This window comes from Medicago sativa, chromosome 3 (assembly GCF_051527215.1).
Source record: "Medicago sativa cultivar Bolivia chromosome 3, Bolivia_mono, whole genome shotgun sequence".
Classification (NCBI taxonomy): domain Eukaryota; kingdom Viridiplantae; phylum Streptophyta; class Magnoliopsida; order Fabales; family Fabaceae; genus Medicago; species Medicago sativa.
This window is the reverse complement of record NC_140751.1, coordinates 68,250,617-68,277,763: the sequence shown is the minus strand read 5'-3', so window position 1 is coordinate 68,277,763 and position 27,147 is coordinate 68,250,617. Positions and strand designations below refer to the sequence as shown.

Here is a 27,147-nt window from a genome sequence, read left to right as displayed (position 1 = left end):
TTTATTTTTATTTTTTTGCGTTTGATTGAGTTTGTATTTGATGATTTAGATTAAGTGGGTCAAGTTATTTTGTCTTCTCAGTGTTTGAATTAAATTTTTATTTTTCATCAATTTTTGAGGTTGATTTTGTTGTTGGAAGTGATTTTTTTAAAATATATTTAATTTTGGGTGAAATGTTGTGGTTTGGTTATACAATTTCTTTGGATGGGGTCGGTGAATGCTAGGCCTTGTTGTCAAAGAGGTGTGAGCTGTAATGATAAAAGAGCTTGACTTTGTAAACCTCAATGGACATGGTTCAAACCATCCCACCAGAAAGAGTTGTAAAAGTACTTGGGTTTGGCGTATGATACATATTCTTCTGTTGTGTTTATACCTCCCATCAAAATCACTTGAAGTTGTAGTTACATATGTTATGCATAACATACTCACATGCAATATTTTGGGGATTTCATCTTTTGAGATTCTTCTTTTGGGTTTAGTCCTATGCCATTTGTCTTTATTGCCTTTATCTAAACAATTTTGGTTTGTATGATCACTAAGGGTAAAACAATGGATGTGTCCGGGAAAATATGTTAGTGTTCCTGCGAACACCCAAAGAACACCAAGATCTCAATATATACTTATTTCCATGCAGAGTTAATGGTATGTAAAGTAGCTCCAATTGATTCATTTGTATTAAATGATGAAATGTTTCTAATGTATCATGTTCTATTTATGCAATCCAATAAGATTTTCCATGATGATTTTCTTTGGAAAGTCAAGGTTGATTGTTAGAAAGGAATCAAAGGATATATTGAGATTTGCAGTAACTAATATCTTTTTGAATGAAAAAAAAAATATTAGTCTATGCATATCGCAATTTATTTATTCTAAATAATGGGTTGTCCCATAGTTAATTACATAATTCGTCGACATAAATCAAGATTAGGGAGTATAATAACTCAAGATTAGGGATTTGGCAGAATAATATTTGATTTTATTTATTTTGAAAGTGAAATATGATTTGATTTAGTAAATAATAAATAAAAATATAATTCTTTCAAAAAATAAATAAAAACATAATAATATGGATGTTAGGTGGAGGGTTATGAGTAAAATTGATTGACATGTTGGTATTCCATCAACATTGATCAAGTACTGACTAATGAAAACTTAGCTTAAAGACCTAATTAGAAAAATATAAAATAGTTCAAAGATTCGATTACACTTTTTTTTAATGTTTGTGAGTAGAACAAATTTTACTCTTAGACTTCATAAGATTTACTTAGACTTAATGCCATGAAGGTTGATTTTAAAGATTTTTCCTCCATTTTTAATTTTTTTAGTTATTGTTCAAGTCACTTTTATGTGAAAAATTTAAACATAAATTATTTTACATTCAACTTATTATCATCCAAAATTAATTAATTTAAAATCAACTTATTGAAGATTCTCAAATTTTTAAAACGAGTTAAAATCCTATTTGATTTTTTTTTATGTAACGAATTTGTTTTTGATCTTTGAAATTGTAGAAAGTATCAATATAGTCCATGTATTATTAATACTGTAAAACGATTACAGTAATTTTTTTTAAGGAAAAACAATTACCATAATTTAAATATTGGTTAGATTCATCTTATCAAATGTATCAATATAGTCCATGTATTATTAATACTCTAAAACGATGACCATCATTTTTTTTAAGGAAAAACAATTACCATAATTGTAAATATTGGTTAGATTCATCTTATCAAATGTATCAATATAGTCCATGTATTATTAATACTCCAAAACGATGACCATAATTTTTTTTTAAGGAAGAACAATTACCATAATTGTAAATATTGGTTAGATTCATCTTATCAAATGTATCAATATAGTCCATGTATTATTAATACTCTAAAACGATTACCATATTTTTTTTAAAGAAAAAACAATTACCATAATTGTAAATATTGGTTAGATTCATCTCATCAAATGTATCAACATAGTCCATGTATTATTAATACTCTAAAACAATGACCAATTTTTTTTTAAGGAAAAACAATTACCATAATTGTAAATATTGGTTAGATTCGTCTTTTTAAATGTATCAATATAGTCCATGTATTATTAATACTCTAAAATAATTACCATAATTGTAAATATTGGTTAGGTTCATCATCTCAAATGTATATATGTCTTAAAAAATTAAATTTAATAATAAAGTTATACAAACTTAACACCGGGACTTTTTTTTTTTAGGAAAACATTGGGCTCTTGTATTTGTTCTTTTTTATTTTTTCCTTAGGATTACTATTTAATATTTTTTACCCCCTCAAAAAAAAAATATTTGGTATTTTTTTTGTCAAGTAGTGGCTATAAATTCATTTGAATAAATGGGTGGGGGTGTGGGGGGTGGGGGCAGGGGGTGTCTGGGGTTTGATCTCGGTCCCTGCATTTATTATCAATACTAGCATTCAGGCGAGCACTTCGTGCCCGTCTGTCCGTTCTTTTTATTACGTTAATGCGTATAAATTACGAACAATAGTTTTTTTATGAAATTTTGATTAAAATTATAGGTATAGATAATAGATATTGTGCACTTTCACATTGTAACATACTATACTTATCTTTTTTAATCATATCAACAATATAACAAATACTTCCCCCGGTCACTATTATAAGCAAAATGCAATTTTTTAGGTTCATTTATTAAATGATGTATTTGATCAATAATATAGACCAAATACATCATTTAATGAATGAACCTAAAAAGTTGATTTTTGCTTATAATAGTGACCGGAGGGAGTACAATATAAATGATTATCTTTTTTTTGAAGGAATAAATGCTTGTCTTTTTAAATAACACCAACAAAATAACATTCTTCTACTCAAATTTGTTTAAGAGTATAATTGAAAATGAAAAAAATAACACCAACAAAATAACATTCTTATACTCAAATTTGTTTAAGAGTATAATTGAAAATGAAAAAGTCAGTCTAAAACCATATATTTTCTTTATATATAGTGTAGATATTCTTACCAACTAAGTTAAGTTCACAAAAACAATATTTTTCTATGGTTAATATTTAATAGCAAAAGACTACTCCCTCCGTCCTAAATAAGACGTTTTGAACATTTCACACGTATTAAGAAATGTAATTAATTTTGTAAGGGAAAGAGATTTTATGAGTTCATGGATCTGAATCTCGAAAATCCATATGCAAATGAACCTAAAATTAAGTTAAGATGTAATTTTGTATAAAAAAAAATGATACTTCTTAGGATACGCATCGATCCACATATACTCTGTAACACCCCATTTTCTCAACATAAAAATTTCATAATAAATTATCAGAGTAATTCACATAAACGGAATGCTACATCTCTTTATCATAAAATCTTAACAAAATAAATAATAATTTATCCTTCAAAAATTCATCAACATAACATTTAAAAACTTCGCAGCGGATTTAGTTTAACAATAGAAATAGTCTTGGCACGCAGGCCTCATCATAAAAGTCTCATAAATCTTAGTTCAATAATAATTCTTAAACTTCAAAAGTAATACGTAAAGGAACAGAAAATAGTATCAAAATCCCCATCCCGTTACGTATCAGAGCACCTAAGGACACAGTGAGAGATAGTCACCCACGACCGCAGCTAATCTTGATTACCTGCAAGTTACCCATACGAAGAGCAACATTTTCAAGCAGAAGGGGTGAGATTTCTCAAACAATAATATTAAGCTCATAAATCATAAATTACATTTAACAACATAAACATCTTATAATTTAACAACTATAATTAAACACATAAACATCATCATTTATCTTAGCAAAATATCATCATATAGCAGTCACAGTTATCGTCACATATCATCATACTAAAAGACATCACAAAGTAATTCGTTAAAACATCACAACTTAACAACTTGACTTGACAATGCATCTAAACTCGACTATGCAACTCTTAACGTCTTAAACCATCTTGAATCATCATGAAATGCAAATGCATGTGGTACCATTTTAGGGCATAAGCCCTCATCGTCGTTGTGCATAAATATACTCTTAGGGCATAAGCCCTCATCGTCGTGGTTGAGCAAAAGCTCCATCGTCGTGGTTGAGCAACAGCTCCATCGTCGTGGTTGAGCAAAAGCTCCATCGTCGTGGTTGAGCAAAAGCTCCAGGGCATGAGCCCTCATCTATAAATGAGTATGCATGGACTCAACATCTTACATCTTAGAAACTTCATGAACATCTTATAACTTCTTGATTTGACCGACATTTACACATCTTTAAATAGCATCGTCATCAAATATCACATCTTTATATAACACATCTTTAAATTTCACAACTTCAAATAGCACATCTCTATATAACACATCTTTAAATCACACATCTTCAAATAACACATCTTTATATAACACACATTTAAATCACACAAATTCAAATAGCACATCCTTAAAAGACTCGACAAATACACATCTTTAAATAGCACCATCGTCAAATACAATATAGTTAAATATCACATCAATTTTTCGTAGTTAAATAACACAAAATATACACAATCAATTAATTTATGATAATATTAGTTGTCGATTTATTAAGATCGTGTTCCAAAATCATCCTTAATTTCGCTCCTCTATTAGCATATTTCTAAAAGTATATTAATCTTTGAATTTAAGGCATTAGCTGAAATTCTTCTTTAGGAATTCAATTGAAACATATCCTATTAAAATAAGATATATCACACTCTGCTAGGGTCGTAATAGAAATAACTATAAAAAGGATAGTAAGACTTATTTAATCAAGGTCTATAAATTGAAATTAAAGTGGATGGTTTCCATTCTTCTACTACTCATCTATAGTCTGCTATAATTCTAACTCGGCAGGTACAATTTAAAAACTAATTTACATCAATATAGATCATGTTCATGAGTGCCTACCCATACCTAGAAGTAACCAAGTCTTCTTGTATTTACCTTTACCCATACTATATGTAAGAGTGAAAACCAATTACTCTCACAATTGGAAAATTCTATTTTTATTAATTAAACCTTCGTACTGGAAGAATATATAGTTAACTTGTGTCCACTAAAAAGAAAATCTGCATGTTTCCTAGTCTTACACAGTATTCAATTACATTCAAATCACGTAATGACATTCTCTCCCTAACTTTTACAATTCGCACCTGTACATATGGGATATCCTATGATATATCCTGATATTTCCTCTAACACCTAATTAAAATTTATAAATAATTCTACAATCATACACAGGTTACGATTACCAATTCAACGTTTTTCTAATCGACAACCATCACAAACAATTTGTTAAACACAACATATCATAACAATATTTCACTCACGAATTTAGCACATAAAGTAATGAATTAGGAGACAATAATATATCCTAAATCACAGCAGCAAATTAGAGAACGAATTTAACATGAATGCATCAAAAAAAATCATGAAAAACAAATAGAAAACAAAACTCTTCACTATCCATATGATCATACAACCCTTATGGTGAATAGAGACTTCCCTTACAAACTCATCCAGCATGTTAGATGCAATCTAATGATTCATAGACCTAATATTAGTGAAAGATAGTCTCACCCTTACCTTAGATTGTTTTTCTGAAATCAAAAGCAGCGTTTTTCGTTCCTAGGGTTCTCTCTCTCTGAGTTCTCCTCTTTCTCCTCTTTCTCCAAAAAGCGGTTTAACGTAAAAACTCTTTCTAACCTAAGCTTCCTTATTTATAATACTAATCACTCTTCCTAAATCTATTTAGGCCCAATAACTTATTCTTATTTCTATTCTAACCTCCAATTCTACTTACACTAATAATTCTCATGTTCTAATAAATAATAGAATAATGTCACGTAATAAAATACTAACACCTCATATATATAAATAAATCACATAAATAGATTCTAACTTACTAAAAAAAAAATAATTAAATAAAAGGAGGACGTTACATACTCTCCCTGATCACATTATACGCAACTATTCATTTTTTTAGATTTTTTAATAACCGATGCATATTAACTATAATATAATTTAGATATATCAATTATTCAATGAATATGAAAAATAAAAATTTACTTATAAATGTAACAAAGGGAGTACACACCCCTACCCCTATTTTCAAAGTAATCGGGTTTGTCCTCGTGAGCATAACTCAGTTGGTAAGGACAATGCATAAAATATGCAAGGTCAAGGTTCAAACCCCAGCCATCAAAAAAAAAAGTAATCTGGTTTTATAGCTATAAATACAATCCCAAAGAACAGTAAACACTTCCCCTAAAAAAAAGAAGTAAACACTCACAAACATACACATTTTTAAAATAAATACAATCATTAAAATCAATAGCAGTCTTTCAACAAAAATATCGATAGTATTGATATTATCATTTACAAAAAGAATCCTTTAAATCGTAGTTATTTAACTAGTTAAGTGGAGTGACGTTCAATACATAATTATATACATCCTCCGGTCACTAATATAAGCAAAAATCCACATTTTACATACATTCAATTAATGATGTATGTGGTCTTTATTATATGTCACATACATCATTAATTGAATGTATCTAAAAAGTAGATTTTTGCTTATATTAGTGACCGGAGGGTGTACGAGTTTGTATCAAAAACGATAACTTTTAAATTTCTAAAAAGTTGAATTTACCATTTTCCAATACAATTCTTGGAAAATGCTAACTAAGGGCACAAGTTACAATATTAAAAATATAAATAATTTTTTGGAAGTTGTGTATTTAATCTTTTAATGACACTCTTAAAATTATGATTTAACATTTTCCAACAATTTTTTCTCTCTCTAGGTAGTTTTTTCTCTCTAGATTTTCTTTTGGGAAATGTTAACTTGTGCCCTCAAGACACAAGTTAATGATTCAAATATAGAAAAAACTTATTGGAATGTGTGCGTTGCATTTAATATTTAACTTTTTAATCATTTAAATGCACAAAATTTTAGAAAAAGTTTCTTTTTTTAAGTTTCTTAACATGTGCCCTAAGGGCACAAGTTAACACTACCCTTTTCTTTTTCATTGACCGGGTGATTTTCAGTCAAATTTCTTTTGACCTAATTTATATCTTTTAATCTTTTTCTCCTTATTTAATCTAATTAGGTGTTTTTTCACATAAATCTAATTTCTCTCTCTTAATTTCGTTGTTGAGGCGTTATGTGTTTTATCGTCTTGCGCGTCATTGTTTGATTTCCTATCTTGTTGTGGTGTTTGATACATCCTCCGATCACAAATATAAGCAAAAATTAATGTTTTAGATTCATTTAATAAATGATGTATGAAGTCTTTATTATAGACAACATACATCATCTATTGAATGAATTTAAAATATGAATTTTTGCTTATATTTGTTAATGAAGGGTGTATATTCTTATTGAATGATCAACTTCGATCAGATTCAATCAACAGTTTAAGATTCGACATTTCAAAGTCAATGTGTATTTTTAATCACGTTGACCTTTATTTGTAGACACTTTATCGTCATATGCTATTAATTTAAATGATATAAGTTTATTTACAGATTCATCTTGTATAAATTTAAAAGATTTTTTTTACGGAAATTAATTTTTTTTAGTCTAGTAAGTTAGTGGCTGGAGCTCACACAATTAAATGTGGAGAAATGGGATGTCCGAGGTTCGAATCCCAGCTCCAGCATAAAATATTCAATTCGAAGAAATAAGGCAAAATTACACTTTTAGTCTCTTAACTTAATTTTAGGTAACAATTTGGTCTTTTATCTTTTTTTTATTTCAATTTTGTCCTTTTGATCCATTTACATATGGATTTTTAAGTTTAAAATTCATGATTTTATTTTCTTATGGTCTTTCAGTCCTCAAATCTATGATCCTCGTCTATGTTTGCATAAGAATATTAGATTTGAAACTTGAAAATGTATATGAAAATGGACAAAAAGGACCAAATTGAAATGAAAAAAAAGATAAATGATCAAACTGTTATCTGAAATTAAGTCAAGGGACTAAAAGTGTAATTTTGTCAAGAAATAAATACTATCATTTTGTTATTTTTTTTTTAAAAAAAAACATCTTCCGACAAAAAAATATTTCTCTTTGTTTCTTTCCCAACACAAACGCATGATGCCACTCTCCACTCGCACACGACTTAAGATCCTCACTCACACTCATATACTCACGAGTTCCAAACTAATCAATTTCTTCTTCTTCTTCTTCTTCTTCTTCTCTCATTTTCATTTACACCTTCGTTTACGCTTTAAACGTTCACTACAAGGTACCCACATTTTCCTCTCTTCTTCTCTCATTTTTTTCATTCCTTTAACTTTCACTGTAATAATAATACATAATAATGTACTACTAGTTTCTTAGCTTTACGATTTTGTTTCATTCGTTCTTTATTCTGTAAAATCCAACATTCACATTTTCTGTAATTTCGCTTTTCTTCACCCACTACTACTCTTCATCAACATACTTGAGTTGAAGCTTTTATAAAAAGCTACGATTTTTAATTTTTTTTTTATCCCTTTTTTGTTTCAGGAGCAAAAGAAAATGGTGAAAAGGAATAACAAAAGAAAAAAGGAAGAGATTGCTGAAGATTATTGCTTTGTTTGCAAAGATGGCGGTGAAATGAGAGTTTGTGATTTTAGGTATTCATTTCTTTTCATACTTCATTCATTGCATGATTATACATTTCGTTCATGAATGACGAATCAAAATCAGTTCACAATTTTGACTAGATTTTACTCTGTATGTGGTCGCAGCTCAAGATTTTCACCAACTTTGGGTTTTGGTCATGCTCATTTTCATGCTTATTTATTTACATCATCATCATCATCAAGTAACTTTATCGTAGTTATAAAGCCTAATTTTTTTGCTTCAGATGTTCATAATCATGTTTGTTGTTGCATCAGTATGTGTGGTTTTTAGAGATAATCTCCTACAATACATGCTTTACTATAGGGCAACCCATTGCACTAAAGTTCTTGCTTACGCAGGGTCAGGAAGGGGTCCCATATTTGGTGTATTGTACACAGTCTTACCTTGTTATTTTACACAAGAGATTGTTCCCAGGACTTGAACATGTGACATTTTAGTCACATGACATCAATTTTACCGTTGCGCCAAAATTTTCTTATTTACCGATGTTTTAGGTTTTCAATGAAATTAATTTTTATTCTAATTTTGTTTCCCACTAAATAGTGCGTTCACACTGATTGAGTAACATTAATTTATTGTTAGTAGCATTGACACTTGTGATGGAAGACGTGTCCAAAATCAACACTTGATTATGTTTCCAAGTCAGTGTCGCATCAGTAGCCCGTGTTTGTGTGTCTGTACTTCATAGATTTGTTACACTCATCAGTTTTACTTAATCAGTGAGGAAAATAAACGTTGGTTAATATGAATCAAATTTGTAACATTTGTCATATCATAATATACCATATGAAAATTGAGTGATATCAGCCACAGACAGAATGAAAAGTGAATTGAGTTTCTTTCTTCCATGGCGGTCAGTGGTTGATATGTTTTCTGGAATAAAAGGACCATGCGATCTCTTAATTTTTCTAAATTTTAATTTATATTCTTTAACATTTTTATTTACTACAAAAATGATTGTAATGTGTTGATACTTTTTTTGTTGTTTGAGCAAATTTATTTTGAAAAAGGTTTGGTTGGTGGATAAGTCTAGCATATGCTTGTTTTCTGTTTTTATAATTGGTAGCAGTCATTTCATACTTGTTTCCTATCTTGCATGTGCTTGGCTTTACAAAAAAGAGGATAACTGTGTAGTAGTATTCACAAAGAAGTTGTTGGTATTTAGGTTATATTTATTTAATTTTAATTTTTGTTGATCGATTTGTGATTTACTTAAAAATTTTATGAACAAAAGCTTGGTCGTTACTATCATTAGTATGCTTTACTGTTGGATACCAAGGCTTGTTTGTGACTTTCATTTTTATGGTTGATTACAGGGATTGCCTTAAAACCTATCATGCTGAATGCGTAAAACAAGATGCTTCCTTTTTGAAGAATGACGATAGGTGGTGTTGTGGTAAGCTGCTTCACCGTTTATTTTTTCCTTTATAATAGGGCATTCAATTACGTTTCATTTACTTTTGTTGGTGTCCTACATATTTATGCATTTGATGAATATGTTCTTGCCCGAGTTTTGCTTCCAAACACACTATATATTGTTTGACCTGCATATCCTGATTAGGTAAAAAATGCTTGAGAAGTTGGTGTTATATTTCTCTTCAACTCAGATTTCAATTTTATGTGAAATATTATTTTATTTTCCTAGCATTGTTATAGAATACTGCATCGGAATTGGCAACCTCGTATATATATGTTTAACCTGTTCATGTGTAAAGAATACGGCAAAATGTATTTTAATGATTTTGATGCTGAATTTCTTGAATAATTTTTATAGATTCCCATTATTGCTACCGATGCAGTGGAGGATCAAAGTTTATGTGCTTGTGTTGCACAATAGCTTTTTGTCGAAAATGCTTCTATGGTGCTGAATTTGCTCTTGTCAAAGGAAACAAAGGATTTTGTAGGCACTGCTCAAAACTTGCCTTTCTAATTGAGAAAAATGCTGACGTAGATTCTGATGGGGTAAGATATTTTTTTTAATCATGCCTTATATTATGTGCAGCAAAAGAAAGAAAAAGAACCTGCAACAGCATGTGGAATTTCAAATTTTAAAACCTTGCTATTTGTTTATCATTTATTTATATTTTCAATTTGATATTTTTTGGAACGAATTGCCAATATTTGTCGGTAAAGTTTCCACCTAAAACTATACATGCTAGTTATGCTAGGCCTATAAATAACACAGGCACTGGTTCTCTGTGTTTGTTTTTGTTACTTTGTTCTCTGTTTTGAAAACACCTTGCAAGTGTTTTGGTTTTGATGTGTTTTGTATCAATAAAAATATTTGTTTTGTTTTGACGTGTTTAAAACAACAAACATGTTCTATTTTTCTCTGAAAAAGAATCCTAGATTGTCCAACAGGTTCCTCACTGTTATTCTTCGAGAGGGTTCAAATCGTTTGGATCAGTGCAAAAAGTAAAATCCAGTTTTTTAATTTGAGTTATTTGTTCAACTGTGATGAATGCAATGTTATAGAATTTTACCTTATAGACTATAACAAAATGTCAAAAATGTGACATTTTTCTCATTGAACTTCAAAATTGTTTTAGTTCATTATTTTCTTGGTTGGAAACTCTGAATTGAGTAAAGAAAGTTCATCTCTTTATCCAGGCTGTATCAATTTTCTCTTTATTCGTATATCTTATGATTATATTTTTTCATTTGCAGGAGAAGGTAGATATGAGAGATCCTGATACAGTTGAAAGTTACTTTTTTGAATATTATCAAGTTATCAAGAAAAAGGAAGGGCTGAATTCTCAGGATGTTTATACTGCCCGTGACATCATTAAAAATGGAAAAAACAAATATGAAGCAGGCGAGGGGGAAGACGATACTGGTGAATCTGACGTGAGTGACTTTATAGGTTCTGATTGTGATGACTTGGTTGGCACGTCAAGAGTTAAATCGGCGAGGAGAAAGAAGTGCAGTGAAAAGCTGAAGTCAATAAAAGGGAAAGTAGCTAAAGATACAAAAAAGGATTTTGTTGGATGGGGTTCAAGAAGTCTCATAGATTTTCTTAAAAGTATTGGTAGAGACACGACTGAAGCGTTGTCTGAACTTGATGTTGCTTGGATCATCATCGAATACTGCCACACAAACCAGCTTTTTGACCCCAAGAAAAAGAAGATGGTAATCTGTGATGCAAAGTTAATAACTTTGCTGAGGCGGAAAACAGTTAATAAGAACTACATACAAAAGCTTCTTGCATCACATTTTGCAGATAATTTGGAGGAAACTGATGGTATTATCACTAGTTCAGAAGAAAGGGATAATGGTAATGGGGCATTCAAATTTCCAAAGCAGGGAAATTTGAATTCAACTACAAAACCTTGTCAGAATATACTCTCTGAAGAGCAGCCAAGTGGATTTGCAGCTATAATTAATTCAAACATGAAACTTGTCTACTTGAAGAGGAGCTTAATTGAAGAGCTTTTGAAGCAACCAGAAACCTTTGATGGCAAAGTGTTGGGAAGTTATGTTAGAACCAAATCCGACCCAAATGACTATTTACAGAAGAATTCTCATCTGCTCTTACAAGTCATAGGTAATCTTGGTCTTCGCTTAAAGTTACTGGTCTGAAAAAATAAACCATACAATTATAGCTAGTTTCAGATTTTCAAGTACAGTACTGATACTATTGTATTCTCATTTTTCTTGGTCTCATTTCTAAAATCTTGTTTTTGCTTCATGATTTCATATATTCTTTTATGTATAAGAGGATCATATATGACATTTTGATCGCAATTTGCTTTAATTGGTAGAAAAGAATATTGCACATGACGAAGTCATACATTGCTGCAGAACGAAGTCAACATGAGTGACCTTTTTTTCGCAATCATAATTTTCTTATATACATACATTGATATATGTATCCATATCACAGGAATCAACAGATCATCAAAGCAAGCTGACATCAACCAAGAAATTCTGCTCCGGCTTTCTTATGTGCCAAAAGATGTACCTATCAGCCAAATTTCTGATGTTGATTTTTCTGAGGTATTATTACTTTGCTAACAATATTTTCTGCTGCACTATCCCCCAACTCTGAAACCTGGTTGCAATCAAAGTAGTATTTTCCAAGTTAAAATGAAGCTCATTTTCTAAACCATTTTTCTATTAGATGTTGACTATACTGTATTATTTCCTGCGTTAGAGCATAGCTGGGTTTCTGATGTGAATGTGATTATCTGTTATTGGTTTCAAAGTTTGTTGATGTTATTCGATATGATTTGTGTATCCATATTCTTCAAGGAAATTAGGCCTAGGTTATTGGTTCTGCAGTAAAGTCTACACTCACCTTAGTTGTTGATGTATATTTCATGGATTCCTAATTATAAGCATTATCTGCAGGAAGAATGTCAAGATCTGTATCAGAGAATGACAAATGGCGTGCTCAAAAAGCCAACTGTTGTAAGTTTGACATGTTTGAGTGATTTAGTATGTGCCGTAAAAAAAAAATTTTGGTCTTCTGTTCAGATATGAATAGGGTCCCTGTAAATATTTTATGGTTTTAATAGTAAGAATTTATTATTTTGTGTTTCAATATTATGCTGGATGTACTTGAAAATATCTGAAAAAGTAAGGGTGAATGAAGTTTATTTATTAATATAGTAATAAAAATAATACATCTACATTCTTTGCAGTACATATACATCAGGTATCCATAGATCAAGCTTGAGACTTAAGCTAGAGTATATTAATATTTGTAGCTATCTACGAGTCTTCTATTATACCAATTTCTTCAAAATATAGCCTTTAATTTATCCTAGTCACTTGTTTCAACTATTCTTTTGCCTGAAATATAAATGCAACAGACTCTCACCTTACCACATGCTTGATAAAATCTTAGAAATCAAAGAAAGCTATATCTCCACACGGTTAGTTAGTAGCCAATACATTTTTGACTCTTCAACAATGAAGCAAATGCCAAATTTCTTCAATTGTAGAAATCATAGAAAGCTATATCTCCACATGGTTATTAAGGCTTGTCTTTTAACTTCACGTCCAATATATCATTCACTAATGTGTAATGTCATATGACTAAAGCTAATATATGTCAATGGCATAGAGAAGGGGCTATTGAACTGATGGGAAAAGGAGAGGGGTCACATGGGATACAATGTAAATCACGGGAGAAGCAATAATATTAACAGCTCATTGAGAAACAGAAGCATACTATATATATTTATGGCTACATAAAACTCTAGGCATTAATTTTTTCTGAACCTTTTATGGGAAACAATGAGGAGTGCAATAATATCAACATCTTCTAGGCATTTTTGACTTTAGTTTTGCATCAGAACCTTTAATTTTTTTTGACATTTTAGACGGCATTGATTTTATGGGCTTGACCTTGTTTGAGAATTGTGTTTCTTTTGTATAGGAATTGATTGAATTTGTAGTGACCAAATGATAACCAACTTGTCTTTTACAGCTGGAGCTTGAGCAGAAAGCCAGAAGTCTGCATGAAGATATCACAAAACATGTATGTCGCATATCAATATTACCGCGTTGTGTAATATAATCCCTTTTTTCTATTGTAAAGATAGAGGTCAATATAATTCAAAGTGATATATCGTGGAATCTAGCATGTGAAGATGGGCTATTAATCATGAAATTCAACAAGAGAAAAGGCTCTCTTACTATTTTCAACTTACAAAAAACTTACTATACATGCATAGAATTTACATTCACATAATTGTGAAATTTATTTGAGCATGTGCCAGGAGGCGGTAAATCTATAAATCAAACTGAAAATTTAAAATCTGCCTTCATGTTATCAATTCGATAGTTCATTTGTCTATGACTTATTAACATTATTGAACATTTCTGCTTCCTTAAGAGTATAAAAGAACCTCTGATCTATCATATTTTGTTACTGATATTTGTCTTTCCCTTCCTTTTTATATGGCAGTGGATCTCAAGGGAGATGGCGTTGTTACAACATCATATTGATCTGGCCAATGAAAAGGGACGGAGGAGAGAATATCCTTTCATGATATGTTTGTTAATGTTACCTCATATTAGAAGCTAAAGGCCAAAATATTGTGAATTGTTAATCTGTTTCCTAATTTAACGCTGACAATTTGTGCCTTAACCATATTTCCATACACTTGCTCAGTACATGGACCGAAAACAGAAGCTTGAGTCTCCATCTGAACAATTGCGTTTATTAAGTGAAATTCCAAAAGTAGTTCCTGAAATGGTTGATACCAATCTGGCGCCGGAAGATTCCTCAAGAAAAGGTAAACTAGAGCAAAAGGATTTGCCAGAATTAGCCATTAGAGAGACTTGCAACTCTTTTGGACAATACTCAACACAAGATGGTTTTGCCCAATGTCTGGATAAGCGAGCAGTTGTTGTAGGTCTGTGAGGCTTTCCTATCTATACTCTCTCTTCATATATCTATTTTGTGCTTAAACTACCTCTTCATATATCTATTTTGTGCTTAAACTACCTCCATTTTTTAACAATCTGTTTATATGATTCTTGATATTGAATCTGTTATTATCTTCACATTCTTGTCATACTGTGGTCTGTCATTGCATTGAGATTCTCTCTACAGTGATGACTCAGAAGCCAAATATATTGGCTGGTGTATAGCCCAATATTGGTATAGTTGGGTTATAGTGCGAAAATATGGAAGGTATATTCCAGGAAAGGGAAGAGAGGGACACAAAGGAGACTTAGGTGTAGAGATAGTTATGCTTAGTGGAAATTGAGTGGGGCTCAGAAAGATTGCCAGGGCATGGACATGGAAACATTTTGGTCTGTTGGGATCAGCTTTGGGCCTAGGCTGGAAGTTGGCATTCATTTGCTGCTGCTTGTGATCTTCCTGTTCTGTTTCTTTAATGTTGTTTGTTTCCATTTTCTACTGGTGTACTCTAATATCACAATCCGAGTTCTACATAATATATCCTTTAATGTTTTATTATGCTAAGAGGATCACTTTCCCTTTGTTATTTATAATCTAATGGTGATATTTTTTACGATTGCGTTCCTATATTTGATTCATTAATTGAGGTTCTTCATATAGGAAAAAGTTGATGTGTCACCAATTTCATTAATGTTTGTACCAAGTATGTGTAAAATGTAGCTCACTATATCCTGTGTTGATTTTCATGACTTAGGTCCAAAATCTCCAGTGGAAAAAAACAAAGATGAAACAGCCTTTCCTGCCACTGTTGAACAATTATCTGTTCTTCCTGCTTCTCAATACACCTCAAAAGGCCAAGATGGTGGAAAGCCTGCACTCAAAGAATCAAACTCTAGTTGTCAGACCCTATATCCAGCAAAATGTAGCTTGCCTCAACCAAGTAACACTATATCTGCTTCTGTTGGTGTAGATTGCAGAAATCTGAGTACTAACATGGATGCCAATCAGACAGTAAAGGAAAGGCGAAGCCCTGCTGTTGCTGATCCTGTTAAGGCGACTGTCAATGATGTTATTATGTTAAGTGACAGCGATGAAGAGGATGTGAATATTAAAGTCACTTCATCTGGAAGAAAGGGAGTGGAGAGTCCTGATATTCCTATTTGGCACTGTTCGGGTATTTGTGGTGGTAGAACAAGAGGGCCTTTTCCAATGTCTATACTCAAACAGTGGAGCGAATTGGATTCCACATTTTCTCCCTTAGACTTCAAGGTCTGGAAGACAGGTGAGAATGAAAGAGAGGCAATGCTTCTGAGGGATGCACTTAAGCTGTTTTTTCCCTAATGTGAAAGTAAATCAAAATGAAGGGAAATCATCTCTATTTAATAACATCACCAGTTTTGATAATTAATATAGTTATATACTTTTGTTTTCACTTTTTGATAAAGCTAGAAAATTGCAATAAAAGAATGAAGGGAAACGTACAATATACTTTTGTTTTCACCAAGTAGCTGCCTGTTTGAAATGCTGCTATTGAAAAAAAATACTTTATCCTTTGACAATTTTTCAGAGATGAAATTATAATCTTTATTTCTCTGGTGTATCTCTGACATGTTTTTATTTTCTTGTACTCCTTGTCATACAATTTGAGCACAAACTCAACCCAGTGTTGTTTTTGAAGTTTTCAAACTACACATTGAATGTTTTTTTTCTTGAATTTCACAAATCCAAACACATTGAATGTTTTTTTCTCTTTGTACCTTCCATTGTGCTATTGACTGATTTTGTGTGAAGTTCTCCTCTAAAGCAACAATTTTATAATGAACTAGATTTAGACCCGTGCGGTTTAGTGCTATATTTTTTATATTTGGTGTTTTGAAAATGATGTAAGTGCTCTAATTGAATCAATTTTTCTTTTAAAAGAGGTTGGTTGTTTTGAAGGGTTTGAGAGGGATCCAATCATGTGTCACTGTTAGATGAGAGAAAAAATACACCAAAGTTAAGTTTCATAAGGTTGAAAAGAATGAGCTCTGCTAACGGGATGTAGAGCAACTAAGTTCACCTTAGAAGGCTTTGAACTGCAAGATGTCACACAAGTTGTGTTTGAGTTTTCATCATGTCCCTGTATATTTCTCCTCGCCCGAAAACGAATACAAATTCAACCCCAAAACTGGCTCATTGTGTTACCACCACCAATCACACCTCTTAAGTCTTAACAAATTAGATATTTACTTAGATAAAACACACAGAACCACGGCACATATCAAACTCAAAGGAACAATCTCATAGGACCAAGCAACCATATGTTTCACCAAAAGAACACAGTACCTGAAGGCCATTTGCAAAATGTTCAACATAAAAGCTAGTGAACAACAACACACAGTTATATTTGCAATCCAGAACAGCCGAAAATATCATAATCAATTAACCCCTTTTTCCTCCATGTTAAATCCTTCTTTGATAAAACAATATGAAGTATTAATTAATATGAAGACATGGACGAAGACAGGTGAGTTAAAGCTTCACTTGTGATTAATATGAAGTATACCGCCAAACCTCAATTAGATATATATACCCACTGAAATTGAAAATTCATGCCGTTTTATTTTGGTACACAATCATAGATGTTCTTCACCCGATTGTTATATATAGTCAAAAAGAAATAAATTTTAAAATTATTTTAATTTAAGGAGAATAAGTATTAACAACCCACTCTCGACATATTATTCTAAACAAACTTTCTCATATTGGTTTGCACTCAAGTAAATCATATGATCTAACTTAAATTTAGTATAACTAGATGATTCTAAAACTGTAAGGATAAACAGGCATTTTAGTCTTTTAAAGTGTAGTAATAAAGATTGGTCAATTTAACCCTTTAAATTAGTAGTAAAATAAAATTTTAGTTTTTTTTAACTGAACGACAATGAATTTAGTCATTATTTTCCTCTGAAATTTCACAATATAATTATACAGATTTGAGGTCTGCCCTTATATAGCAAAGACTAGTCATTTACTGAAAAGTGTAGATTATGGATAGTGCATTTGTAGCACAACAGCTACGGCAATAACTATTTTCCGAAATCGGTAATGGCGTGGTGTATGCACGTCCCACTCACAAAAATCTGTTATAGTAATTATTGTCTTATTCGTTTCTCTTTCTTCATTTCCAACTCATTTCAAATGCACATTCACACTCCTTGTCCTCTCCAACCATCACACATTTTTTTCTTTCTAAAAAATTATTCATCATTTTTTTTTTAATTTTAAGGGAGTAAATTTGGATAGATGAAAATTGACATTGAGTAAAAAGTGTTTAGTGTCTTTGTATTACTCACTCAAGTCGTGGTGTATGTTATGTACGTACCTTTCACTCAAGAAAGAAAAAGTTTGTTACAATACAAATTGTCCTATTCGCTTCACACTCCAAACGCACCACTCTCTCTTTTTTTCCTCTCCTCTCTCTCTCTCTCTCTCTCAAATTGAAATATGTTTACACCTTCGTCGTAGTAAAACCTTTAAACCTTCACTGCAAGGTGCTTACTCTCTCTCTCTCTCTCTCTCTCTGTGTTTTTCTGCATTTTTTTCTTCATCAACTTTTAGCATCATAATAATAATGTAGTTTCTTAGCTGAAGATTTTTGCTTGTTTCGTTCATTCTGAAGCAAAATCATGATTCATATTTTGTCTTATTTTGTTCAGAGTAAGCAAAAATGGGGAGAAAGAGCAACAAAAGAAAAAAGGAAGAGATCGCTGAAAGTTTTTGCTTTATTTGCAAAGATGGTGGTGAAATGAGAATCTGTGATTTTAGGTACTAACTTCATTTCATGCTTTTCATTTATTTTTATATAATCAATTTCACTATATATCTACATTACTCTCTCAGCTGAAGATTAAGATTTTCACTAACTTTGGGTTTTGCTCATTCATTTTTCATGCTTATATATTTTGTTCATTTTTTTGTGAAATTTATTTTTTATTCTAATTTTGTTTAATAATGTGATGTGAAATTGAGTGATGTCAAGCCTGTGTTTGGTTGCTCTTGAGTTGAGTTGATTTTGTCTCCAGACTTGATTCTAACTTGAAGTTAGAATTTGTAGTTTTTTAGTCTAACCGTGGTTTTTACTCTTAAATATATTGTTCAACTCATTTTTATGTAAATAGATTCAATCATAAACCACATTACATTCAACACACACAAGTAAAATCAATTTTTGTCACAACAGAACCAAACATGCATTGCAAGGAGCTACTTTTCCCGAAAAACAAGCATGCAAATGAGAAGTAAATTCCTAAAATAATATGTTAAATTGAGTTTATTTCTTCCTTGGCAGTAACTAGTTGATCTGTTTTCTGAAATAAAAGGAACATGGGATATCTTTTCTTTCTTTAAATATATTATTTGGCTTTTTTATTTGCTACAAAATTATTGTAAATACACAGTGATACTTGTTTTGTTGTCTGGTCATATTTTATTTTGAAAAAGGTTTAGTAAGTGAATAAGTTTAGAATTTGCTTATTTTCTGTTTTTATAATTCGTAGCAGCCATTTCAGACTTGTTTCCAATCTTATATAGCACGTGCTTAGCCTTGCATAAGATTTGTGGTTATGTTATATTTACTTTTTGTTAATAGATTTGTGGTTTACTTAGAATTTTTTATGAACCAAAGCTTGGTCATCACTATCATTAGTATGTTTTAGGCTTAATTGCAGTTTTAGCCCCCTAAGAAAAAAAACTACAAAACCGCCCCCTATGTTTTGCAACTGTGGCAGTTTTGGCCCCCAAGACCAATTTTGACTTGGTCTACGCTGACATGGCACCCTAAGTGAGGTGCCATGTGTCATTTTTTTAATTTTTTTTTTGCCTTGGGGGCCAAAACTGCTACATTTGCAAAACTTAAGGGGCGGTTTTGTAGTTTTTTTTCTTAGGGGGCCAAAATCGCAACTTTGGGAAAGTTAGGGGGCTAAAACTGCAATTAAGCCTATGTTTTACTATTGGATACTAAAATCATTATGTAAAGACATATTTTGGTTTTGTTTGTGACTTTCTTTTTTATGGTTGATTACAGGAATTGCCTTAAAACCTATCATGCTGAATGCCTGGAGAAAGATGATTCCTTTTTGACAAATGATGATAATTGGTGTTGTGGTAAGTTACTTCACCGTTTACTTTTGCAATTATTATGTTGGTGTCGTACATGTGCATTTGATACCGCCATGACGATAATTGGTGTTCAAGTTTTGCTTTTGAACACTCTGTATATTATTTGAACCTGCATATCCTGAATCCTGATTACGTAAAAAATGCTTGAGAAGTTAGTGTTATATTTGTCTTCAACTCTAAGAGATTTCACTGGAATTGGCAACCTCGTATAAATTTTTAGACCTGTGTTGTTTTGTTGCGATTAAATTCATTCTTTTTTATGTTTTCTTTGTCTGTTCATGAGTAAGAGAATCTGGCAAAATGCATTTTAATTCTTTTGATGCTGAATGACTTTTGAATAATATTATAGGTTCCCATTATTGTCACGGATGCCTTGGAGCATCGAAGTTTATGTGCTTGTGCTGCCCAATAGCTTTTTGTAAAAAATGCTTCCATGGTGCTGAATTTGCACTTGTCAAAAGAAACAGAGGATTTTGTAGGCACTGCTCAAAACTTGCCTATTTAATTGAGAAAAATGTTGATGTCGATTCTGATGGGGTAAGATATTTTTTCATATCATGCATTATATTATGTGCAGAAAAAGAAAAAAAAAACAGAAACCGGCAACATTATATGGAATCCTAAATTTGAAAACCTTCCTATTTGTTTATCATATATTTATATTTACAATTTGATATTTTTTGGCTCAAATTGCCAATGTTTGTGTGTAGAGTTTCCAGCTAAACCTATACAGGATTGTTATGCTGGGGATATAAACAACACAGGCAGTTGTTCTCGTGTTTTTTTTGTTAATTTTGTTCTCTGTTTTGGAAACATCTTGTAAGTGTTTTTGTTTTGATGTGTTCAACTTTAAAACAAAAAACATGTTCTATTTATCATTGAACAAGAATCCTAAACTCTTTGTACATGTTTAAATCGTTTCTGAAAACAGTACAGGAATCAATTAGGAACTATACTGTCTGACTTATATTGAACCAGTGCAAAAAGTAGAATAGTGTTTGAATGTGGGTTACTTGTTGGCTTGTGATGAATGGAATGTTTCACTTTAATGACTAAAGTCTCGGTACGAATCTAGCTATAGGATTTACCTTGTAAACTCTGTAACCAAGTTTGATATTTTTACATTGAACTTGGAATTGAGTAAAGAAAGTTCATCTCTTCATCCAGGCTGTATAAATTTCCTCTTTATCCATATATCTTATCATTATGTGCTTTTTCATTTGCAGGAAAAGGTCGATATGAAAGATCCAGATACACAGGAAAGTTACTTTTTTGATTATTATCAAGTTATCAAGAAAAAAGAAGGGCTGAATTCTCAGCAAGTTTATTTTGCCCGTGATACTATTGTAAATAGAAAAAACAAGTGTGATCCATATGAAATAAGTGAGGGGGATGATGATACCGGTGAGTCTGATGTTAGTAACTTCAAAGATTCTGATTATGATGACCTGGATGACACGGCAGGAGTTAAATCGGCGAGGAGAAAGAAGAATTGCATAAAAAAGCTCAAATTATTAAATCAAAAAGTAGAGAAAGACAAGAAAAAAGATTTTGTTGGATGGGGTTCAAGAAGTCTCATAGATTTTCTTAAAAATATTGGTGAAGACACGACCAAAGCTTTTTCCGAAATTGATGTTGCTTCAATCATCAGCAAGTACTGCCACAAAAACCAGCTTTTTGACCCCAAGAAAAAGAAGATGGTAATCTGTGATGCAAATTTAATAACTTTGCTGAGGCGGAAAACAGTTAATAAGAACAACATACAAAAGCTTCTTGCATCACATTTTGTAGATAATTTTGAGGAAAGTGATGGTATTATCAGTAGTTCAGAAGAAAGGGATAATGGTAATGAGGCATTCAAATATACAAAGCAGGGAAATTTGAATTCAGCTACAAAACCTTGTCAGAGTGTACTCTCTGAAGAGCTGCCAAGTGGTTTTGCAGCTATAATTAATTCAAACATTAAACTTGTGTACTTGAAGAGGGGCTTGATTGAGGAGCTTTTGAAGAAACCAGAAACCTTTGATGGCAAAGTGTTGGGAAGTTTTGTTAGAATCAAATCCGACCGAAATGACTATTTACAGAAAAATTCTCATGTGCTCGTACAAGTAATAGGTAATCTTGCTCTTCACTTAAAGTGTAGTAATTAACTTTGCTAGCTTCAGGTTTTCAAGTACAGTACTGAGACTGTCATTATTCTTGATCTTTTATAAAACGTTGTCCCAAGTTCATCAATTCCCTTATAATGCGGAGTAACACACTTGTTGTAGCTTTTAGTAAGATTTTCTTGTTTCACCTAGTAAGCATTATGGTAGAATATGCAAGTTATAGAATGAAAAATGAAATATAAAGAATAGTACATATTGTAGGAAATGGATCTAGCACTACGTTGTACTGATTGTCTTGATATTTGACTAGAAGTGAACTACCACTATAAAAGAATATGCGAGTTAAAATAAAGAAAAGTGGAATATTAAGAACAGTAAAGATGTTGTATAGAATGCTATGTTGTGTGAAATGGCTCTAGTATATGTACTGATTATCCTTGATTTTTTTCAAATTTGACACAAGTGAACTACGAGGGGTAACCTTGGCGCAACCGGTAATGTTGTTGTCATGTGACTGAAAGGTCACGGGTTCAAGTCCTGGAACAGCCTCTTGTGTAAAAAACAGGGTATGGCTGCGTACAATACACCAACAATGGTGGGACCCCTTCCCGGACCCTGCATATGCGGGAGCTTTAGTGCACTGGGTTACCCTTTTTTGACACAAGTGAACTACCAGTTTTTCTTGTGATTGAGCAATTTTCAGAATTTTCAGCGTAGTATACTTAAGACATAAATTTGGTTAAGCACATGAAAACTCGTGCTTTGCTTCATGATTTTATATATTCTTTTACGTAGACGTGGATAATACGTGTAATTTTGACAGCAATTTGCTTTAATTGGTAGAAAAAGAATATTGCACAAAACTAAGTCATAGATTGTATCCAAAGCTTTCATTGGTAGGAAAAGAATATTGCATATAACTAAGCCATACATTGTAAAAAAAACACATCGCAAAAACAAAAATGTATAAAATTCGAAGGCCTGAGTACTATGTGTTCTTTCTTGGCATATTACATTGCTGCAAAATGAAGTCAACATGAGTGACATTCTTTTACCAGCTATCGTACTTTTCTTATATGTGTACATTGTTTTATGTATCCATATCACAGAAATCAAAAGATCATCAAAGAAAGACGAAATCTACCAAGAAATTCAGCTCCGACTTTCTTATGTGGCAGAAGATGTACCTATCAGCAAAATTTCTGATAATGACTTTTCTGAGGTATTAATATTGTGCTAACTACTAACAGTGTTTTCTGCTGCAATTTCCCCAATTTTTTAAACCTGGTAAAAACGGAGTAGCTGTTTCTAGTAAAAGTGGAAACTCATTTTCTAAACTATTTTTCTATAAGATGTTGAATATACTGTATTATTTCCTGACTAAGAGCATAGCTGGGTTTCTGATATGATGGTGGTTATTTGTTATTGACTTCAAAGTTTGTTGATGTTATCCGATATAATTTGTGTATCTATATTATTCAAGGAAATTATGCCTAAAGTTATGGATTCTTCTGTAAAGTCTACACTCACCCTAGTTGTTTGTGTACATTCCATGGATTTCTAATTACAAGCATTATCTGCAGGAAGAATGTCAAGATCTGTATCGCAGAATGACAAATGGTCTACTCAAAAAGCCAACTATAGTAAGTTTGCTGTGTGTGATTGATTTAGAATGTGCCATGAAAAAAGCTATGCTTGGTCATCTGTCCAGATATAAATAAGGACCCTGTAAATCTTTTCAAATTTCAGATTTTAATAGTAACAATTTACTATTATGTGGTGCAGTATTATGTTGGCTGTACTAGGTGTTTTGGGCTTTAGTTTTGTGTCAGAACCTTTAATTTTTTTCTGTCATTTTAGAGAACATTGATTTTGTGGGTTTTCCCTTATGTGAGCATTGTGTTTCGTACGAGTAAGAATTTGATTTGTTAAATAATAATTGATTGGATTTGTAGTGACCAAATAAATGATAACCACGTTTGTGTTTCCCAGATGGAGCTTGAGCACAAAGCCAGAACTCTGCATGAAGATATGATAAAGCATGTATGTCGTATATCCATAGTATTGTGAAATTTACTTAAGTGCGTGTCAGGAGGCAGTAAATCTATAAATCAAACTGGAAATTTAAAATCTGTCCTTAAGTTGTCCCTTCAATCCTTTATCCCCAGTAGTTCATTTGTCTAATGGCTTATTAACATCATTGAACATTTCTGATTCCTTTAGAGTATAAAAGAACATCTGATCTATCATATTTTGTAACTGATATTTGTCTCTCTTCTGCTTTATATGGCAGTGGATCTCAAGGGAGATACAATTGTTACGAAATCGTATTGATCGGGCCAATGAAAAGGGATGGAGGAGAGAATATCCTTTTGTGATGTTTTTATTAATGTTACCTCATATTAAAAGCTAAAGGGCAAAATGTTGTGAATTGGTAATTTGTTCCCTAATTTAATGCCAACAATTTGTGCCTTAACCATATTTCCATACACTTGCTCAGTATATGGACCAAAAACAGAAGCTTGAGTCTCCGTCAGAACAATCACGTTTATTAAATGAAATTCCAAAAGTAATTCCTGAAATGATTGATAGCAGTCTGTCACCAGAAGATTCCTCCAAAAAAGATAATCTTGAGAAAAATGATTTGCCAGAATTAGCCATTGGAGAGACTTGTAACTCTGTTGGACAGTACTCCACACATGATGGTTTTGCTCAATATCTGGATAAGAGAACAGATGTTTTAGGTCTGTCAGGCTTTCCTATCTATACTCCCTCTTCTTTCACACACTTATTGTGTGCTTAAACTACATCACTTTTTAACATTCTGTGTATAGGATTTTTGGTATTTATCATTTTCACATTCTTGTCATGCTGTTATTTGTCAATGCATTGAGATTCTTTCTTTAATGTTTTTTTTTGTTTCCATTTTCTACTAATGTACTCTAATATAACATCTGAGTTCAATATATTATAGTCTCATGGTGATATTTTTATTATTTCTTTCCTATGCATGATTCACTAATTGAGTTTCTTCACGCAGAAAAAAGTTCATGTGCCACTAATTTAGTTAATGTTTGTACCATGTATGTATGAAATGTAGCTCACAATATCCTGTGTTAATTTTCATGACTTAGGTCCAAAAACTCCAGTGAAAAATAATCAAGATGGTACAGCCTTTCCTACTGCCACTGTTGATCAATTGTCTGTCCATACTGCTTCCCAAGTCAAAGACACTTCTCAAAACCTGATTCAAGATACCTCAAAAAGCCGAGATGATTTCAAGCATGGACTCCTTAAAGAATCGAACTCTGATTATCAGACCTCAAAATGTGGCTTGCCTCAACCAAGTAATGCTATATATGCTTCTGCTGATGTAGATTGCAGAAATCTAGGTTCTAATATGGATGCTGATCAGACAGTAAAGGAAAGGAAAAGTGTTATGGTTGCGGATCCTGTCAAGGCGATTGTCAATGATGTTATTGTGTTAAGTGACAGTGATGAAGATGTGAATATTACAGTCACTTCTTCAGCAGCAAGAAAGGGTACGGAGAGTCCTGATATTTCCATTTGGTATTGTTCAGGTATTCGTGGTAGTGAAACAAAAGGGCCTTTTCCAATGTCTGTACTCAAACACTGGAGCGAATTGGATTCCACATTTTCTCCCTTAGATTTCAAGGTATGGAAGACAGATGAGAGTGAAAGAGATGCAATGCTTCTGAGGGATGCACTTGGGCTCTTTTTCCCCCCAAAGGGAAAGTAAATCAAAATGAAGGGAGATCATTCATTTTGATCTCCCTTCACATCACATCAGTGTTGATAGTTAGTAGAGTTATATACTTTTGCTCTCTACAAATAGCTGCTTGTTTGAAATGCTGCTAATGAAAAAGTACTTTATCCTTGACAATGTGACTGATGGAAAAATTAGCCATTATAATTTTTCTCTTGTTCCAATGATTTATATTTTATTTTTTTGTGACTACATAATCTGTTGTAAGTTGCAACAAAACACACATATTTCTTTTAGAAGTGTGGTCTAAGCGTATTTTTTTTTATGATTTATATCTGAAAGGTGCAAACATGTACACACATAATCTTATGATATGACAGGTATCATAGTAAGATAATATAGTTACAAACTGATTCATCCAACCAGCAAGGGAGTAGCAAAATAGAGGGCGTATAGCACAACATCAGAGATCGGACATACTTCAAATAATATTGATATAGAATGCTTCTTTGTTTGAAAGTGGCAAAATATCATATCAAGCCATCGTATAAAACTAAGGATTGTATTTTGCATAAACAATTTTCGTGTAGGACACCGACACATTCAATCATTTCTATTTTCTTAAATCATTATTGGTGTCTACACATTTGTGTCAATTAGGTGCCCTTCAAAGATCATAAGCAACATAGTACAACAAAATATTAAGAATAACAGTAAAACAGTAATAATCTAATAGCAAACAATTTAACATTTTTTTCAAATAAAATAAAAAAACTCACTTGAACGAAAAAACAGCTTATGGACATTAAGTTCTTTCAGACAGCCTCATAAATTCTTGTGTCAATAAATAAATTCAATTAAATCGATCCAAACAGGACATTCTCTCTATTTTTATGGGAATTTGGTGAGATTGAAGAATCTTGTAAAAAGTCAGCTCAGGATTTTAAAGAAAAGGAAAATTGAGTTTTTCAGATTTTAGGTGAACTATAATCTTTTTTTTATGCATTTTGAACCGACGAATATTTAAAAAAAAAAATGAACAATTTATTTTGCAGAGATTTTCAGGGAAATAAGTAATGGATTATGTTAGATAAATAAATACTGTCAAGGGAAGTTTATTATAGCAATTAAAAACTA

At 31.8% G+C, this 27,147-nt stretch overlaps 2 protein-coding genes across 2 annotated transcripts; both read left to right on the top strand.

Annotated features, from left to right (window-relative positions):
• The first annotated feature begins 8,071 nt into the window (after nt 1–8,071).
• On the top strand, nt 8,072–16,704 carry LOC146939502 (uncharacterized protein At5g08430-like). Its single transcript, XM_085753142.1, has 11 exons — nt 8,072–8,256; nt 8,520–8,629; nt 9,956–10,035; nt 10,414–10,601; nt 11,307–12,183; nt 12,523–12,635; nt 12,990–13,049; nt 14,074–14,124; nt 14,554–14,625; nt 14,752–15,004; nt 15,770–16,704. Exons 2-11 carry the CDS (start codon nt 8,532–8,534, stop codon nt 16,354–16,356), a joined length of 2,379 nt encoding a protein of 792 aa, XP_085609268.1. The 5' UTR covers nt 8,072–8,256; nt 8,520–8,531; the 3' UTR covers nt 16,357–16,704.
• A 1,668-nt stretch (nt 16,705–18,372) lies between these two features.
• Nucleotides 18,373–26,340, top strand: LOC146939501 (uncharacterized protein At5g08430-like). The gene is made up of 11 exons (XM_085753141.1): nt 18,373–18,548; nt 18,714–18,822; nt 20,081–20,160; nt 20,525–20,712; nt 21,402–22,290; nt 23,393–23,505; nt 23,867–23,926; nt 24,276–24,326; nt 24,577–24,648; nt 24,775–25,027; nt 25,418–26,340. The coding sequence occupies exons 2-11, from the start codon at nt 18,725–18,727 to the stop codon at nt 26,041–26,043; spliced, it is 2,430 nt and encodes an 809-aa protein (XP_085609267.1). The 5' UTR covers nt 18,373–18,548; nt 18,714–18,724; the 3' UTR covers nt 26,044–26,340.
• Nucleotides 26,341–27,147: the final 807 nt, after the last annotated feature.

Excerpts from the sequence above, each read along its gene's own strand:
- LOC146939502 (XM_085753142.1), top strand. The coding sequence starts at position 8,532 with ATGGTGAAAAGGAATAACAAAAGAAAAAAGGAAGAGATTGCTGAAGAT. Across the intron at positions 10,036-10,413 it reads TGACGATAGGTGGTGTTGTG|ATTCCCATTATTGCTACCGA; the intron begins GTAAGCTGCTTC and ends TAATTTTTATAG. Across the intron at positions 10,602-11,306 it reads CTGACGTAGATTCTGATGGG|GAGAAGGTAGATATGAGAGA; the intron begins GTAAGATATTTT and ends TTTCATTTGCAG.
- LOC146939501 (XM_085753141.1), top strand. The coding sequence starts at position 18,725 with ATGGGGAGAAAGAGCAACAAAAGAAAAAAGGAAGAGATCGCTGAAAGT. Across the intron at positions 18,823-20,080 it reads ATGAGAATCTGTGATTTTAG|GAATTGCCTTAAAACCTATC; the intron begins GTACTAACTTCA and ends GGTTGATTACAG. Across the intron at positions 23,927-24,275 it reads TACTCAAAAAGCCAACTATA|ATGGAGCTTGAGCACAAAGC; the intron begins GTAAGTTTGCTG and ends TGTGTTTCCCAG.